At 48.1% G+C, this 19,560-nt stretch overlaps 2 protein-coding genes across 5 annotated transcripts in view; one reads left to right on the top strand and one right to left on the bottom strand.

Annotated features, from left to right (window-relative positions):
• NR3C2 (nuclear receptor subfamily 3 group C member 2) overlaps positions 1-4,415 on the top strand; it is a 336,934-nt gene extending 332,519 nt beyond the window's left edge. For all 4 annotated transcript variants that reach the window (XM_032330605.1, XM_032330591.1, XM_032330596.1 and 1 more), the window contains one exon: positions 1,659-4,415. In XM_032330605.1, the coding sequence (XP_032186496.1) occupies positions 1,659-1,814 (156 nt within the window). In that variant the 3' untranslated portion in view covers positions 1,815-4,415. The remainder of the gene's footprint in view (positions 1-1,658) is intronic.
• A 5,886-nt stretch (positions 4,416-10,301) lies between these two features.
• Positions 10,302-19,560, bottom strand: part of ARHGAP10 (Rho GTPase activating protein 10) — a 319,494-nt gene continuing 310,235 nt past the window's right edge. The window contains exons 22-23 of the mRNA XM_032330629.1: positions 19,338-19,429; positions 10,302-11,038 (exon numbers count right to left, since the gene is read on the bottom strand). Of these exons, the coding sequence (XP_032186520.1) occupies positions 10,950-11,038; positions 19,338-19,429 (181 nt within the window). The 3' untranslated portion in view covers positions 10,302-10,949. The remainder of the gene's footprint in view (positions 11,039-19,337; positions 19,430-19,560) is intronic.

Genomic DNA, 19,560 nt, shown 5'->3' with positions numbered 1-19,560 from the left:
GAACCTGCCCAGAGTGGACAATGGCTTGTGCTGTTTTCCAGCTTGTTTGGCCCAACATTCTGTGCATAAGGAACACTTATTAAAGTTCTGAGGCCTTGGAACCTACTTAGGGAAGTGTCCCTCCTCAGGCCGAGGGCAAACGCAGGCACAAACAGAAGCACCAGATATTTTTCCTGAGGACATTCTTTTGATTTCTGGTTCGTAGTAAAGGCCTTTACTGTGCAGTTATTTACTGTCTTTAGGGTTGCTAATTAAGGTAAAAGAAAAAGCTCTGAAAGTTACATATGTATTTTCACCAGAATGCTTTTATTAAGACGAGAGTGATTTTTATGGCATGTAATATCTGATTTAATACAGTGGGAAATGACCAAAATTCATTTGTCCTGGTGTGGAGTTAATGGTATACTGCATTTGTGGGTGGTTGTTTTGTCAACTTACAGAAATGGGAGTGGTTCAGATCCAGGAGGATGGAAAAGGTCCTTGGGCCAAACAAGGAGGGGAAATAGCCAGACAGGCAAGTAGACCAAGAGATTATCCTTGCCGCTTGCACTCTGTCACCATCAGGCTGAAATAGAAAGTGGTTGAGAATGGATCCGAAACACACACAACACACACACACACACACATGGGAACTGAGCCATGAGAAACATGGAAGTCCTGCTGTTGGCCATAACTGGATGGAACTTGAGGGCAGTATGCTAAGTGAAGTCAGGGAACGATTATAATACTATAGGAGATCGCTCATACATGAAATCTAAAAAAGCCCAAACTCACGTAGTAGTACCAAGGGATGGGGAAATGAGGAGATGCTGCTCAAAGGACCCAAACTTCCAGTGCTGAGAGAATAAGTTCTGGGGATGGAGTATACATGGTAATTATAACTAATACTATATCACATACTTGAAAGTTGCTGAGTAGACCTTAAATATCCTTGCCACAGAAAAAGAAATGGGAATTATATGACATGATGAAGGTGTTAACCATTTTGCAGTGTGTAAGTATCCAATCAGCCCATTGGACACCTTAATCTTATGCAATGTTATGTATCAATTATACTTTAATAGAGCTCAGGGTGGGTACTGAGAAGTCTCAACCCTGCCCGCAGCTCAGGGTGAGAAGCTGGAGGAGAGGGTGGGGGGGCCCACCTGGGAGTAGAGAAGAAGGTTTTGTGTCCTGTCCCTCACTGTCCTGGGCCTCCACTGTGCAGGCCCTGAGCCAGCACCTGCCCGCCCCCAGCCCACCCCAGAGCCTGGGGCAGGCCCATCACCAGCGCCCAGAGATACACATACACGCCTGCCCCAGCAGAGTCACACACTTACAAATGAGAATTTGGTGAGAGCTGTTCAGCATCCCAGCCACTCTGAACTCGACCTGACCCCGTTGCCAGCGGTAGAGTCAGTCAGTATTCCATACTCAGCTCTCGGCTGAACCTGTTTTGCATGAAAGGCACCTTCCCTGACAAGTGAGGTGAGCGCCCTTCCTCCCCCAGCACAGGGGACTTAGCCAAATCAGGCAGCGTCACAGACGCGCTTTCCTGTTGTCACAGACGCGCTTTCCTGTCGGCTTTCTGAAGGCTGCTGGAGCTCATGCCTGAGTTAGGACGTGGCGGGGTGTAGGGAGGGAAAGGAGACCTCAATGTCGTGTCCTGTGTGTTGCAGCTGGTGAGCGACTTGCTGGAATTCTGCTTCTACACCTTCCGAGAGTCCCAGGCCCTGAAGGTGGAGTTCCCCGCGATGCTGGTGGAGATCATCAGCGACCAACTGCCGAAGGTGGAGTCCGGGAACGCCAAGCCCCTTTACTTTCACAGGAAGTGACGGAGGACATCTCACCAGGAGAGTTTTGCCTTAAGTTTCCCCATGCTGTTCTACACCCACGAAGGACCCAAGAAATCCGGTTTTTCACATGTGATGGCTGATTCCTACTTGTTCAGCAGTTTCTCAAGTTTAAAATCATGTCAAGGGTTTGGAGCCGGGAAAGCAGTGTGACATGGATTTGGCAAGACCTGAGCAGTCGGAAGGATTCTTCCCTCTCCGCTCCCCAGCGCTTTGAAACACGTTCCTGTTCCTCTGGATGAAAAGCCATATCTAGTCAATAACTCTCTGATTTTGATATTTTAACAGATGGAAGTTTTAACTATGCCATGTAGTTTCTGGTATCGTTCGCTTGTTTTAAAAGGGTTCAAGGACTAACGAACTTTTTAGAGCTTACCCTCGGTTGCACATAAAACGTATAGTCAATATGGGGCATTAATATTCTTTTGTTATTTAAAAAACACACAAAAAAATTAAAAATATATACAGATTCCTGTTGTGTAATAACAGAGCACGTGGAGGGGAACAGCAGCCCCCCCGGGGGTTCCTGTCCGCGCACGGGCTTCTGCATCACTGGTATACACACCCTTAGCGTCCATTTATTATTTAATTAGAACAGATAAGATGTTAAACAATGCCTTGGTTTCAATTTCTAGTATCTATTGTGTTGGCTTTACAAATAATTTTTTGCAGTCTTTTGCTGTGCTGTACATTACTGTATGTATAAATTGTGAAGGACCTGAACTAAGGTGTAAGGAACTTTTGTAAATGAGACACATACAAAAACAAACAAACAAAAAAAAACAAAACACACACACAAAAAAACTTTAATGGTTGATAGGATGAAGGGGAAAGTATTTTTGAAAGAATTCTATTTTGCTGGAGACTATTTAAGTACTATCTTTGTCTAAACAAGGTAAAAATTTTTTTTGTAAAGTGAAATGTTCTGCATGCATAATGAACCGTTTACAGTGTATTTAAGAAAGGGAAAGCTGTGCCTTTTTTAGCTTCATATCTAATTTACCATTTTACAGTCTCTGTTGTAAATAACCACACTTAAACCTCTTTGGTTGTCTTTCAGCCTTTCTACTTTTTCTGTACTTTCGTTTTGTCTTTGGTCTCCCGCTGGGGGTGTTCCTGGGACTTGAGCAGGTTCCCTGGCTTCTGCTCTGTCCTGCGTCTGTCGGGGAACAACGGGCTGTGGTGTCTGCAGCTCCTTGAAGGGGTCTTTTGGCAACACGTGTGAGCGAAGGTCCTGCGGGGGCTGCAGCTGTAGGAGAGCGGCCTCTTCTTCTGCTTTCCTCCTGAGGCAGCATCTGCTCTAGGAGCACGAGGCCGGAGGTGCGATGGCCCAGAGAGCACAGTCTCGTCCCATTTTAGAAAATGGCATTTTCTCCTTCGGGAAAGGAAATTCCAGGCACTCTCTCTATCCGTAGAAGGTGGCGTGTTCATTTCTGGTCTGGGAAAGAGGTTTTGCGCTCTCAGAACTGGTAAGGGGGACACGTAAGCTGCCGCAGGACGTACCAGGAAAGATGCATTTTGGCACAGTTCAGTCAGAATGGCGTGGAGACCATATGATAATTGGAGGGTTTTTAGATTTTTAAAAGGTAGGTTTTAAAAATTTTATACATAAACAGTTTTGGAAAAAAAAAAAACTACAGATCATATAAGCAAGACAGTGGCACTAAAATTTTTAATTCATTAATCTGTTTGGCACTGATGCAATTTATGGCTTTTCTCTTGCCCCAAATCACAAACCTATCTATCTTTGGGGAAGCTTCACAATATGATTGCACTTAAACAAACGACTTTGACTAGAGGCCAAATTAATCTTTTTAAAAGTAATGATAATCATCAGGTACTCAGTGAAATCCCATTATTTTCCAGAACCTAAAAGCTGTCGCTGGAGAAGCCCTAGGCCAGGAGAAGGCAGCATTGGGATCCATACTCTTCTCTAGGGTTCACCATGCAGGCAACATTACCTTGTCTTTCAGAAGACACCTGCCTTATGCAAGGGGGAACCAGTGAAAGCTGCATTCAGAGGGAGGAGTTTTTCTTACATAATTTGCAATTTCAGTAATTTAATTTATAGGCAGATCTTTAAATACAGTCAACTTACATGCACAGCAATATGAAAGCCACACTTGGAGGATGATAAATACACAGCATGCAGACTGGGAGTTCCGAGAAAAGACACGGCTTACAAGAGCAGCTTTTAGCTCAGACTTACGTTTTATGAAATTGGAATTTCAGTGTAACCAGGTTTGGGATGGAGACAGTCTGCATCAGCTTTTTGTATTAACAAAGTTACTGGCTCTTTATGTGTCTCCAGGTAACTTTGCTTGATTAAACAGCAAAGCCATATTCTAAATTCACTGTTGAATGCCTGTCCCAGTCCAAATTGTCTGTCTGCTCTTATTTTTGTACCATATTGCTCTTAAAAATCTTGGTTTGGTACAATTCATATTTCACCAAAACTTCTTCATATAATTAAAAAACACTAAATTAGTTTAAAATGAAGCAATTTATATCTTTATGCAAAAACATATGTCTGTCTTTGCAAAGGACTGTAAGCAGATTACAATAAATCCTTTACTTTAATCACCTGTTGTTCTGGAAACATTTCATTTGGGTGTCTACAGGCATACCTGGACTTTGTGCCCCTCTACATCTGGAGAATATGCACTTCTGCCTGCATCCAAGACAGTTCCCCTGTGATAGAGCCCCTGCTAGACACATGTTAATTATACTCTTCTGGGACTAATTCAGTGCCTTGTTCCTTACTGCTGATAATATGTGGGTCACTAAAACAACCTGTAACAGTTTAGCAACAAGAACTGCCCGCTATGTAGCCACTAAACACTCCGTGCACATTGCTCCTTTCTCTACTGCCACAGGGAAGCTTGATCACTGTCAGGCGTTGGGACTGACCTGAGTAGACCAGATGTCCCGTCTGACTCCAGTGTTCTTCCTCCACACAGTCCTCTCGTGCTCCTTCACCCTGGGTCCTCTTGGGCCGACAAGACTCTGCTCCCCACTGGCCGTAATGCTTCTCACACTCCCCTTGGTTTCGCTCATTAATATGAACCACAGAAGAGCAGGAAACAATTATCAGCTCATCTTAAAACTAGAAAACATGTAAAGATAGACTCAAGTACATTTTTAACGTGTCATTTAACTGGTGATCATTCAAACTATTTGCTTCCAGAAAGAGAAGACCAGTTGAGCATTAAACAAATTCAACTTCATTTTAACATGATAGAAAGACTTCTGGAACACAACATGGCCATGAAACACAGAACAGGAGAAAAAATGTTTTAACTTTAGAGTTGGGTTCACAAATTTGTTTATAAAATATCTATACATGCAGTTAATTTTTTCTCAAAGCTTATGGAATTTGACCTACTAAGGGGCAAGGGTGAGACCAGCTGGAGGCCACACCAATGTGTACCCTTAATTAAAGTGGGTGTCCTTTCTGACTAGAGCAGACTCATTCTCGGGAAAAGGGTGACACTGTTTCTAAGAATTTCTAAAAGTGCTCAGATGCAAAAATCCAGCTGCATCTTGAGGAATCATTAGCTAAGAACGAAGTCTCTGCCACTAAGCCCGCCAGCCACTGTACACAAGAGCAGCAGAAATTATGCATGGTGATGCATATGTAATTAGGGGTTTGTTTGCCTCTGTATGTTGAATGCCCCTCAAGCAAATAGAAAACATTGTCCCTTTATGTTAAAGTCAGTGCTAACATACTTTTTATAAACTGCAAGTGTACACAGACTAAAATGACTTGATTGTGAGTATCTCTGGCACTTTAATTTCAAGTCTCCAATTGTTCGTGCAGCAGTTTTCTTGGAAATCAAACAGTGGCTTCCCAAACAACACTGGAGTAGAGAAGATTACAATACGATTTGAATGGTCAGCATGGACCAAGACTATATCCAAGCCCGTACCCAAAGCAAAGTGAACTACCGAGCAGAGTTGCAGATAGTTAGCTGAAAAGCATCCCGAAATGTAGTGTTTTTTGTTTTGTTTTGTTTTTTTAAGATTTTACTTATTTATTTGACAGAGAGATCACAAGTAGGCAGAGAGGCAGCAGAGAGAGAGGGTGAAGCAGGCTCCCTGCTGAGCAGAGAGCCCGATTCGGGGCTCGATCCCAGGACCCTGAGATCGTGACCTGAGCCGAAGGCAGAGGTCTAACCCACTGAGCCATCCAGGCACCCCAAAATGTGGTGTTTTAATGACCTTTTATTATTAGGTCTCATGAGTTTATGAATCAGCTTGGAGGGTCCTGCTGATCTGGACCAGGCTTGGCTGAGGTAGCCCTAATCGTGCTTCTGTAGTTAACCATCAGTGGACTGGTCTAGGATGGTTTTGCAATACTTTTCACGCCTCTGATTGTATCCAGTTTGCTCCTGTTCCATTAGCCAAAACCAGTTATAAGGTCAAACCTTGAGTCAGCGTAGGAGGGCTCTACAAAAGGGATGTGGATTCATAGAGGGCTGAAATTTGTGATCATTCAATCAATCTACCACTGGCAATTACTCTGATGCTTTTTCACAGAACTGATGTTACCAGGACAGCACTTTCCAGTTTATTGGTGGTCTGAAAACCCCATTTCTTTGGCTCTTCATGCCCTGGGCCAGCCTGGTCCAGAGAGGATCACAGCTCCTGGGAAGACTGGCTGAGCTGGGTTGGATCATGCTCCTCCTGCTCTCTGAGTTGCTGTTTGCCATGTTGCCTCATTTGCTAAATCCTCCAAGGAAGAACTTCACGACACCAGCACATGGCACTGAGCTGCCTAAAGGAATCTGGTGTGTTAACTGTCCAGGTCCAAAGTGTGGGTGTCTTCTTGGGCAAAATGCAGAAATCTGCTTTCCAATCAAGTTTATCTCCTGATAGCAAGGAATTCCCCAAGGTATTCCTCTAACCAGTAGACTGAGACTTTTTGCAGACATGAGCATCAAAGAGGCTATGTCAGGTTACCCAAGTGCGGTGGTAATTTTAAATTACCACCCAAGCCGATGAAGGACAAAGAGTGCTGACAAGCTTCTGAGAAGACATTTTCAGAGCCACACACTCCTGGAATAACATCTTTGGGCAAAGGAAGGAAGGGAAATTGGGTGGCTCAGGCAGATTCAGAAAGTCATGGAAAACATCTGGCTGAGAGGAGGAGTCACCAAGACTGACTTGGAGAGATTGGAGGGGAAACAAGAAGGTGAGAAGGGGCTTAGCACTGAGGTAAACAGGGAACAAAGATAAGGCCAAGATGACAGAGGCAGAGTATGTTCTTGGGAAGGCAGGGAAAGACCAGACGACATAGGGGCAAAGACCAAGAACTGGCCTTTGGAGAAGGACCTGGAGAAAAGCAGCAGGTGGCCAGGAGACAAAAGGAGGGGAAAGACTAATTCCTACCACCAGGGTACCCTGCCAGCTGTCTTTTCCCAGCTCCATTTACCAAACTCTGTTTCCAGCTGTGCACCCTTCAGCCACTTAATGTCACCTGCTGGTCACACCATCCCAGTGAGGTCAGTAGTGCTCTCTCCACAGAAGCAGAAAGAGATCAAGTTCACTTGCCCAGGGTAAAAAATAGTGAAAAAAGTTTCAAAATAGGTTTTTTTCAACTTGAAACCCATACAGGTAGCCACTGTATTAATCCCCTAGGAATGCTGTATAAGGTACCACAAACCATTGGCTGCAAGTCTGAGATCGAGGTATTGGCAGTCTTGGTTCCTTCTGAGGGCCGTGAGGGAGGGATCTGTTCTGGACTTCCCCTTTTGCCTCGTGGATAGCTATCCTCTCCCTGTGTGTCTCTTCACATTGTCTTCCTTCTATGTACATCTGTCTCTGTGTCCAAATTTCCCCTTTTTATAAGGATACCAGTCATACTGGATCAAAATCTGTACTGACCTCACCTTAACTAATTACACCTGAGATGATCTTATTTCCAAATGAGGTCACATTCTGAGGTACTGGGAATTAGGAATTCAGCACACGAATTTGGGAAGGGGAATGCAAATCAACCCATGAATCTGGGACAGGGAGTGCAAATCAACCCAAAACAGCCATTGTCCCCTACTGGCTGGCTCCCAGAGGCAAGATGGTACAGCAGAAAGAACATGATTAGCTGATTGAACCTGAGCAAAACTCTTTGTCCTTGAGGGCCTCCATTTCCCCATCTATAAAATGGGACAAATTCTCCTGGATCATTCAGTCTGTATGAGGAAAGAATGAGTGAAAAACATCCGTTGCTGGCACAGACAATCCACTGCTCCCACACCACAGCCCACACCCCCAACTGCAGATGTTTCTGCTACCACAAAGGAGAGGGGGAACCCCACAAGCTCTTTGGCTCTAATCTCACATGGCATCTTCTTTATAGGCACAGAGATTTCCAGAACAGGCTCTTGGATGATGCAATCAGAAAGCCCCATAGATAGTCCCATGGCAAGCAGAAACACAAAATCTGAGTGTCTGCTTTTGGCCAAAGCTCCCTTGGTGACTCTCAATGAACACAGTGGACTGAGAGGTCAGAGCCCTGCAGATGGTCAGGGAACTGGCCATGCCCTGAGCAGAAACACAGAAACAAATCCACCCTATTTTTCATCTGGGGGAATGAAGACGATCTGTCATTTAAGCGAACACCTCACGATCCCGTTACAAAGTATACTCTGGGCCAGACCCAGAGGGGAGCTTCCTACCTGGAGGTCCTGGCAAGCTGGCCGACCAGTCCCACTGGCAGAGACAGACATCCCTGGCTGCTCCCTGGTGCTCCTCCCCAGCTTGCCACAGGAGGGGTCTTCAGAGCCTGGGGCTGTTGGGGCCCTTGCACCCAGCATGTTCTGGGGCTTCGTGACCACCCCATCAGCCCCCTATGGAACACAAATGGCCCTGATGCCAAAGGTGTTGAGTCATGGTGGAAACAATACGGGGAAAGCAGGTCCCATTTACTGAACACATACCACACGCTGGGCATGCCACTTGGGTTACATCATTCCAAACCAAACCTCTGGCTATTATTTTCTTTTTAGGAGGAAGAAACAGAACCAGAGTCAATTTAATTGACCCAGAATCACACAGGTAGTCATTGAGTAGCAATTTCCTTGACCAAGTAAGGGGTGGTAAACACACTTTGGGGGTTGTCAGCCATTGGGCGGGGAACAGCAGGTAGGGTGCACCTCACTGTCAAGGATGGAATTTGCCTGTAAGCAAGCAAATCAATCAGGTCTTGGTGCAGTGGGGCTTGTCTGTAATGCCCCATGGGGATCTAGCAATTGGGAAAACTGCCAGATCACCCCCAGTGCTATACTGAGCCCACCCTGAGTACCCAGACCTTTGCACTGTCCTGCAGAGGGCTTTCTTAAAGTGGGACACATCAGTTAAGGGCTTCTCATAAACCAAGTTCCCCTTCCACATCCCCAAGCAGCGCAGTGAGCAGGAGGCGATAACTCAGAAAACAGAATGCTGGACTGGCCGTCACCCAGAGGCCCTGGGCTCCTTGGCAATCTCAGGCCTCTCCCCTAGGCCCACAGATCAGTTTTTTCAACTAGATCGCACTTGGACTGTCTTTATTTTTATGTAAAACATGGATGCTTTTCAACAGGCCCATTCCCTTTGTATACCCTTTACCCTAAACTTGACACCCAACATGGTCCAGGGAGGTGACTTCAAACCTGATAACCAGCAAGCTCTCGAATCGACTCATCTGGGGAAGAGGCGGCAGACACATCCTTCCTGCAGCAAATTCTTAGGAGCAAAGTCTGACAGGCTGACGAGCCTCCCTTCTGTGGGGAAGAGAGACCCACCCCCAGGCCGCCACAGCAGGGTGAGGCAGGCTTTAGATCATGAGGCTCCTCAAAAGGAGCTCCACACTCCAAGGACTCCAGATCAGGGGATGAGGGAGAAGTTGGTTTGGTCTGTGCCTGGGACAAAGAAGGAAGCATCCCAGTGGCCGCCCCTCATCCTCGACACACACACAGCAGGGGTGTCATCATGGGCAGGGTCATGGCTGAGACTCCTCTAGGAATGGTCTGGATGCCTGACCAGTCGCTCCCCTGCCCAGCTTAAGGCAGATCGAGAGATTAGTGCTGAGGCCCAGCAAACAGAGGGAACACGGGCTGGGGGTGGGGGTGGCGGGGAATGGAGCCGCCCAGTGAAGCAAGTCATGAGGCCCGGCCCTGACGCAGCTCACGCACGAACCACTGGGGAGCACAGCCCCAGCCCCACTCCTACTCAGGAGTCACACACGCCATAAGGGAAGGCCTGTTCAGGGGGCTGGAGGTGGCCAGCCAGGATTTCACACGCCAGAGAAGGCTGCCACCCTCAGGAACACAGCCTGCTGTGAAAAAGCAAGGCTCCTTGTGGATAAACTCTACCTGTGGGCATGTGCCAACATCAGAGGAAAATGAATTTCTACGCACTGGGTGCCCAATCATAAAACATTACAGAGGGAATGAGTTCCATGATCTCTTCCCCACACTGTCACACACAAAATCAAATAGTAAATTACATTTTATTTCATTTACAGAGAAGTTGGGGCAAAAAGGTGGTGTCTGGAAAACAGCACACAGGTGAGAAGCACCAACGAGAAGCCTGTTATAAATACGCCAGTGCGCTCTAAGTAGAGTGAATGTGGGACCCTGGGAGGCCGTCTAAGCAGGAGCATCTCTCTGCTGCCCTCTGGGTTTGGACCCTTCCCCGCCTGCCAGCAGCAGCCCCCTCCACACCCCATCCACCACAGCCAAGAGCACAGCCCGCACACACCCCCACGAGTAAGTGAAGTTCCCTTTCACATCTCAGCAGCAGGTGTGCAGGGAGCTGCCCGGTGGAGCCGTCACCAGGGGGGAGGCTGGGCAGGCTGAGGACAGGATAATTAAAAACTCACAGTCCAAAGTTCCAAGGCTTGACACGTGAAAAGTCCATCCTGTCAATCCTGACGCCCTTCTCCAGCTCCACAGGCCGAAGCAGTTCCCTGCGGTACGTCCTCTGCCCCTGCCTCGGGCAGTAGGTCCCCCTCCCTGCCCCTGGAGTGCCCATTGGTGATGTGGAGTTCCTGTGTCCAGGTGGCTGTGGGTTCCGCCCTGGAGGCAGAAGGCCGGTTCCCAGGTGCCAAGGTCCACGTGGGGCCTCAACGGCCAGGCACTAGAGCAGCTTGACGTAATTCTGTGGGATCAGCCCCCTCTTGCCATTCAGGGTCCCTTCCAGCCAGCCGGGTTCCCTCGAGGTTTGCACTGAAAAGTAAGAGAAATCACTTTTTACCAAAACGCTCCCAAGTCCTTGCTTCCTGTGGAATTCACTGCACCGCTGTGTACATTAAAGGCTCAACCAGAAGAGAAGGGGGCCCATGGCCGGGTACAAGTGCTATTTATAGGATCTGCCCCTCAGCCACTACAGTCCCCATCATTCCTCCTGCAGCAGCCTCCTAACCAGTCCCCCAGCTTCTCGTCTGGGTCCTTCTAATCCCCATGCACAAAGGAGCTCAGGGAACTCTCTAGAACACGGAGCTGATGACATTCCCCTGCTTGAAGGCTGGCAGGGACAGGAAGAGACCTCAGCATCTACTGCTCGGGTGCACAGTCACCCGGTCCTGCCCAAATCCCCAACCTCCCCTCTTACTCCCTACCAACACGGTGCCTTCTACCTCTTCACCAGGTGGTCTTCCTCTTAGAGACCTCTACATGCCCTGTCCCCTGGGGAGACTCCCTCGACCATCTCCAGCACTCCCCAGGCCTCACGGACATGTCTGGGCACCTGTCTCTATGCCACACAGGATGGGGTGCTCCTGCGGTCGGGGCCTAGGCCACACACATCTGAACACAGTGTGGGGCAAACTGTAGGCGTCCAGAAGTATCCATGACAGATACAAAAGAAAAGGACTGCAGGCTGGACAGCAAAGGGCGCAGGGTCCAGGCACCTGGTCACCAGGCTTTGGAAGTAAAATACAGCAGCATTTAATGGCCCCAACTGTAGGCAAGCCGCACTCAGGCCTCGGCCAGGGCCAGGAGCGAAGTGGCAGCTGCGTGTGGAAAGGGGAGGACACAGACGGCCCGGAGCTGGCCGAGCCACGCAGCTGGGATCACCCCCCAGAAGAACAACTACCCGGTGTCAGAAACTGGTACACCCAGCCCTGGGCCCACCACACAAAACCTGTACCTAACAGTACTTTCCTCGGTGTGCACCACACGTTCTTGATTCTCTTCTGAAAGGCTGACTCAGCTCAGCCAAGCGGAGCTTGTAACCCACTCGTGTGTGGCGGCCACCGTGCGACCTCCGCACACCTGCTCCCTCGGCTCCGAGGCTCCTCGTCCGCCCAGGACTGGATGACACCCCCTCAGCCTGCAAAGAGCAGCTGGGGTGTCCTGCCCGCCGAGGCCAGCCTAGTGCTCCAGACTAAGTCAGGGACCCCCGGGACACACCAGTCATGTACCGTGGGGGAAGGGGGGGGCGCGGGTGTGAGCGAGAGTGAGAGAGAGAGAGAGGGTTGGAGGTTGACTGTGACTCTTCTTCTTCTACCCTAGGTTCTAACATGACACCGGGACCCCCAGCATCATGCCCGGCACATGAGGAATTGTTTAAAGAATGAATAAGCAAATGAACAAGGCACGTGCTTCCCGGGCGGTCCAGCAGCCGGTCACCTTCTTTGCTCGCTCATTGATTTCTAGCCTGGAACCGGTCCTCGGAGCAGGATTTTCTCACTTATTCCACCTCCCCTGCCCCCAAGCTGGCAATGTCATCAGAACAGCAACCTGGAGAGCCTCCATGGAAAGGGGCCCTGGGCTCAGGACAGACTGCCTGGAGGGGAGTCTCCCAGCGGACAGATGAGAGCCAGGTACACCTGGGGAACGACTGAACCCTCGGAGCCCCGCCCAGCCTCCTCCCCTGCAAGATGGGTTACCAGCACTTGGCCTGGAGGAATGCTACAAGGAGTTCGTAAAATAGCTTATGGAAGAGCACCTTGGAGTTGCTCACTGTTTCTTCTCCTATATACAATGAACGCCCACTCTTCCCCGAGTGGGTATTAATAGACACAGGCCGAACAGAAGACAAAGAAAGGTAATTTCCCATAAAGCTGGGGGTGAAGAAGGCCTAAATGTGGGAAACCAAGTGGGGTCAGGAACCCTGCACCAACCCTCTTACAGACCGAGGGCCTTCTCCACACCTCACCCGCTGCCTTCACAGCCCTCATCTCCCCAAAGGGCATGAGAGAAAGGTCACCAATGTAGAGAAGGGACTGAGGAGACTCTCACAGTATCCAAGAGCCTGGAAGTGGCCAACGGCTGGGAAGGGGAGGGAAGAGAGCAAAGCACCCATAGCTGGGCCTGCCCAGGCCCAGGAAAGGGGGCTCAAAGGCTACGGATGAGGCCTGTGAGGGTCTCATCACCTGTATGAAGACTTATCCCCTCCTGGGAGCATCAGATCCCAGAAGACCCACCCTAGGCTCCAAGCTATATACTTGGCTGATCAAACCGCTTCCTCCAATGGCAGTATGAAAGTTCCATGTGTCAGCCTGGTGAGGCCATGGTACCCACGTGTTATTCTACATGTTTAGATGTAATGAACAGGGAAATCAGTAGACTCAGTAAAGCAGACAGCTGTCCAGGATATGGGTGGGCCTCACCTAATAAGTTGAAGGCATGCATGGAACAAAGACTCCCACAAAGGAGAGGGTACCCTGCCCTTGGACACAGACTTTTGGACACTTTTGGACACAGACTACAACTACTCCCTGGGTCTCCGGCCCATTGGCCTACCCTGCAGGTTGTGCGTCTCCCACAACTGCATGAGCCAATAGCTATCTATGGAAAGCGATCCACTCATTCACAGACACAGTCACATCCCATGTGTTCTATTTCTCTGGAGAACCCTAATGCAGGCCGTTTCAGAGATAAGTGCCTCATTGTGGGGGAAGATTCTGACTCCAAGAGGCAGTGAGTATAAGTGAAACAAGGTCCTGGCTGGAACACTGGCACCTTCAGGACTGAGCAACCCTGGTTGATTTCCTTCATCTCCTCTGACCTCCATGCTCCTCTTTTCTAAAAGAGGGGAAGCGATAACTCATTTGAAGTTACTGCAAAGACTAAAATGAGACAATTTACATGAAGTGTGATGCCACACATACACCACGTCCACGCCCTGTGCACCACAAGAAAGGGCCCTGCCCTGCCACTTATGAGCCGTGTGGCCCTGGGAGAGTCACAGATCCTGAGGAACCCAATCACTGTGTGATGACAATTAAACCAGTGCTCCCTAGTACAACTGTTTCTATATATACACAATTTACCATTTTAATCATTGGGAAGCATGCAATTCGATGGTATTAAGAAGAGTCACAGTGTTGTGACCACCAACACCATCTACATCCACAGAGCTTTTACACCTTTCCAGACTGAAACTCTCTGTCCCTTCAACACTAACTCTCCATCTCCTCCCCAGGCTCCTGGGACCCTCCATGCTACTTGCCGTCTCTGTGAATTTGCCTATTATAGGTATTACATATAAATGGAATTACACCCAATTTGGTCTTTTGTGACTGTCTTATTTCCCTTAACATAATACCTTCAAGGTTCACCTATGTTGGAGCATGTCTCAGTATTTCATTCCTTTTATGGCTGAATATTCCATTATACGTTTATCTACTACATTTTGTTTATCTGCTCATCTGTCAATGAACATTCGGGTGTTCCCCCTTTTGGCTACTGTGAAAATGCAGCTGTGAACATGGATGTCCAAACACCAGGAACATGAGTCCCTGCTTTCAAGTCTTTGTGTACACATCCAAGTGGAACTGGACTGAATGGTAACCTTGTGACTCATCTGTTTAAGGAACTTCCACGCCGTCTCCCAGCAGCTACATGCACCATGTTACATTCCTACCGACAAGGCACAAAGGTTCCGATTTCTCCACATCGTTGCTCATGTTTGTTTTGTTCTGTGTTTTTGGTAACAGTCATCCTAATGGGTACAAGGTGAAATCTCACTGTGGTTTTCCCATGGCATCCTCATTTACCATCCCATAACAACAGGGGCATGGGAGCCAGTTACAAGAATAATTTGCAAGAAGCTTTCTTCAGAACAGAATATGGACTCAGTTCTGGTTTGGGTGGGTTTTTTTTTTTTTAAGCATAATAAAAACAACACATATGACAAATATTCAAGTGTTATGAAGCATCATCATAATATAGTGGACACCAGGGAGCTACAGCACATGACTGACACAGAGCTGTTCCTCTGCCAGATCCTCACCTAATGCCCCCCACACCACGTCGAGCTCATCAGGAGTTGAACACTGTATCTCATTCTCTTACCCCAGCTATGGTGAAAACCCAGCTTCATCGCACACGTACAGATCTCAAAATAATATGCTGTTTATTTTGCTTATTTCTGAGCCTGGCCAGAACCACATTAAATAGAGCCTTCTGGCACTCACCTTTTTTTTTTTTTTTTTAATTAACATGTAATGATTCCCAAAGGTTAGGAATATATCTAGGAATACAACTGTTGGGTTGTGGGGTCTGTACAGATTCAACCTGCCAAGATAATGCTAAATTGTTCTGCAAGGATTACTCTTTATATATTTGAGATCTTTAAAACGAATCACCTGGAGTTTTAAAAGATTAATCTGGGCCGCACCTGCTCCCCAAAGCATTGGCTCAGTCACATATCCACATGGAAACGAACAGTCTGGGAAGCGCTGCTGAGAGATGGCCAGCTCCCAGACACCCTCCCACCAGGGGCACCAGGGGGCCCCCTCCAGTCGTGCCAGGCAGCCTACAGAGGGACACCGTTCCCTACTCTGATCATCTGCCAGCTGAAGGACCGCCTATCTAGAAAGAGAGCAGGACTGACTGGCCACCCAGCAAACGTGTTTCCGGAGTTGCCCAGGCCCAGAGAGAAGGGAAGGTCCATAGGGCAGTCCCAGGAATAAAGGCTGCCCTGAAACTTCACCAACATCACCTTCCCTAGGGGATGTGGGAGGCACTTCCCCGGAACAACGGCTAAGCATTCATGTGTCTACGATACAGATCAATCTTCAGTCTAGAATTTAAACTCAAAACCTACGTTCAGATCCACACGGTAAGAGGAAAAGAGCAAGGAAGAACTATCAAGCTACTTCATTACTAAAGATCCCTTTCTCTTCCACACTCTGGTTCAGGGTTTCTCACTGTCGTGTACATTACAAACCACAGAACTACCGATGATGTAGCCCATGGGCCACTTTAACCTGGATTTTGTCTTTACCAAAGGGCACTGGATGCCATAAACCAAATTCCTATGTTGCCCATATGAGGTACAAAAGGGGATTACACTGCAAGAGGCTTTACGATAGCTGCTAAGGCTCCAGTGCAAGTGAACACAGAAAAAGGTCTCAGACATTTTGGAGGCCAGAGTATTGCTGGTGTGCACAAAGGAGGTGGTCCTGGCCGTATTCCCATGGCCAGTGCTGTCACAGTGGCCACGAAGAGCTCTGCCTCGCTTCATGGAAGCTGAGGCCAGATGAGCTGCCCATCTGTCCTACTCTGTGTCAGTCCCCAGAAGGGAAGACCCCAAACCATTCAAGGAAGAGCTTCTCTACACATTCTAAGCAAGCACACAATGAATTATGCATTTTCTGCTAAGAGATCTATTAACACAGAGATGAAAATACAGAGTAAAAAGAATAAATGCTGTTTAAGAGCCTTTGACATTCTGTACCTTTTAAGAACTAGCCCTAAGACACAGCAAGTGTCAGGGTGTAGGTTCTGAATATGCTCCTCTGTGTCGGCCATGCTTCTCTGTGCACCTGTGGTAGGACCACAGGTTGCATACACAGGACAAGGTGCTCACATAAAATAAGATGCTCACGTGCTTGGGTAAGGGAAAGTGGCAACATGTCAACAAGGCAGGTGCAAAGCAGCTGGCCTTGAGGGAGGGACTGAGGAACCACTGAGCCAGTGACCCAGACAGAGATAGTCTCCAGCACTCCAGGGAACCAGGTCTGAAGGAGGCAGCACAGAGCCCACTCACAGCACACCACAGTGCGCCAAGCATGGCTCCCTGCTTGGCAACATCCTCCGTGGACATCTGTGCTATTCTCAAAGCCCCACCTACATCTATGGCTCCAAAGTCTACCTTGACACCACATCACTCTTACAGGCATCCTTGAAGATGAGGATGGGGAACTGGATCCAGAGAGAGCTTAAAGAACTTGTCCAAAGGTACAGGGAAAGTAGAAAAGCCAATCTGATCTTAAGCAAAATAATGACGTGTGTGCGTGTGTGTGTGTGTCTCCTGCAAATCATTTAGGGACGTCAGAGGTAGAGAAGCTCAGTCTCTCGTGTCTGACATCTGCTAGTCTTTCCCCTGTTACCCATGCTGGCAGAAACTGGATTTGGTTGAGGTCCTGACACTCATTCACATGTCTGTGTGCCCAGAGGAGGGGCCCCCATGGTTCGGATTGCCCTAAGCCCTGGCCAGTGATCAGTTTTAGGGTGAGCATCTGACCTTGTTCTGACTACTGAAACATGAGGACAGGTTAACTAGGGAACCTGTTCTGGGAAAGTTTTCCCATTCTTAAAAAACACAAGGATGAGGCATGCCCTTCTGCGAGGGTCCAGCACAGCTATGACATCTGGACTGGCAGCCATCTCATCCCACTGGGGAAGCCAGCCAGAGGCCCCTGACCACAAGCCCTGAATGGCTCAGAAGAGACAGATCTACCGTGATGGTGATGTTATCCTTGAGAATGTGAATTAACCAAACCTTCCAGACTTAATCACCGTAAGAGCCAATCCGTTTTCGTGACTGAGAACTGGCTGTATCAGTCTCTGTTACTTGCACCCAAAGACATCCTCACAGATATACCTTCTACAAAGGTAAATATCTCATGAACAATACATCCCAATACAGGGATTTCAGAAGCTCCCAATCAGGTCTAATCACACGACGTAAAAATTCACCATCATTTCTCAAATGGGTGGGTTTCGACACTACTGCCTCAACGTTCCCTCCTGCCCTGTGGGGTGCCAGTGTGTGACAGGCCTGGAGTAGGGCGGATATTTTACCACACTCTCCTCGCAAAAATCGCACATATATGTGTTTCGGTGATTGAGGAATGACCTTGCTTCTACTCCAAGAACAAAATTCCTCTATAAAGTATAATTCTGTCATATGTGGGGTTCTGGTGGGAGTGTTGTTTGTTTTCTGGCACTATCAGGAGTCCCTGGCTCTCAAGAGTATATACCACACACAGGCAGAAATGCATTCTAAATGAGGCAACTGGCAGGGTGCTGGGGCGGCTCAGCTGGTTAAATGTCTGACACTTCTTGATTTTGACTCAGGTCATGATCTCAGGGTCATGAGACCGAGCCCATCAGGCCCCGTACTGGGTGTGGAGCCTGCTTAAGATCCCCTCTCTCTCCCCTTCCCTCTGCCCCTCCCCCTCCCTCTCTAAACAAACAAACAAACAAACAAACAGGCAACTTGCTTTCTAAAAAAGACAATCAGGGGTGCCTGGGTGGCTCAGCGGGTTAAGCCTCTGCCTTCGGCTCGGTTGTGATCTCAGGGTCCTGGGATCAAGCCCCACATCGGGGTCTCTGCTTGGCAAGGGTCTGATTCCGGCCCCCCTCCCCTGCCTGCCTCTCTGCCTACTTGTGATCTCTCTTTCTGTCAAATAAATAAATAAATAAATAAATAAACAAACAATCACCAGCAAACACCGCATGACTGACGATATACCACTAAGTGTTGTGCTGATATTTTCCACATATTCCAGACATTCTGTCTGACCGACCATTCCATTCAAACATATAAGATCCTCACTGCCTCCCCAGAACTCTTTTGGGCAGCCCCACCCACACGCATCACTGTTTCCACAGCAACCAGTGAATTTCATAATGAGTAAGACTGTTAAGGAAGAAATCAGGAGAGGGGGAAAAGAGATAAACAATGAACCATAGGACAAATCTGTGAAACATTAAGCCAGGTAGAGCTCCTAAATGCTTGCACGTGAATATTAAAGACTCAGACAAAATCCAATACACAAGGTCAATACCCAGATCCAGAGAGTCACACATTAGCCAAATGAGCAAAAATCACGTAAAGCATAAGAATGGGAAGGGAGCTATAAACCAACATTTTTGACAAGAGTACTCTTCTGTAACTCAGATTTGGCAAACCTGACACATTTAAGAGGTTTGGCTGGGGACTGTGGGAGAGGAAAACAAAGGATGCAAATTAGACGTATTTCTTAATTCCAAATGGCACTAGCTTCTTTACATCAGGAGAAAGGTATCCTAAACGAAGATTCACAAGAGTTCAAAGGGCTGGAGAATCATAAAGATGAAAGCCGAAGTGGAGTTCCATGGCCCTCCCTGCTCCCGGCCACCGGTGTTCAGTTCCTGGCAGCCAACGGGGCCAGCTCTCTCCCACCCAAAGGTCAAGGGATGGACGTGTGCCCCTGACAACCCCATAACCAGTGACTGCTTACTCTGGATTGTAGGCCTTCGGAGGGGACAGAACATATGCTACCACGGAGCTCCCACTAACACTTACCGTCCTCAAAAATTGCTCCTATCTCAAAAGATAATTCTGAGCTGTGTTCTGCTTCGCATGGATACACTGCTCGAGCCTTCCGATTGACAACGCTGAGAAGGGAACATGAAAGACACAAATTAAAACGTGAAAAACCAGGAGGGGGAACCTCACCTCCCCCCAACCCCACCCCTTCCCAAATCTCATTTACATACCACCAGTGGGACAACTTCCAAAAAAAAAA

This window comes from Mustela erminea, chromosome 2 (genome assembly GCF_009829155.1).
Source record: "Mustela erminea isolate mMusErm1 chromosome 2, mMusErm1.Pri, whole genome shotgun sequence".
Classification (NCBI taxonomy): domain Eukaryota; kingdom Metazoa; phylum Chordata; class Mammalia; order Carnivora; family Mustelidae; genus Mustela; species Mustela erminea.
This window is presented reverse-complemented; position numbering and strand designations above follow the sequence as displayed.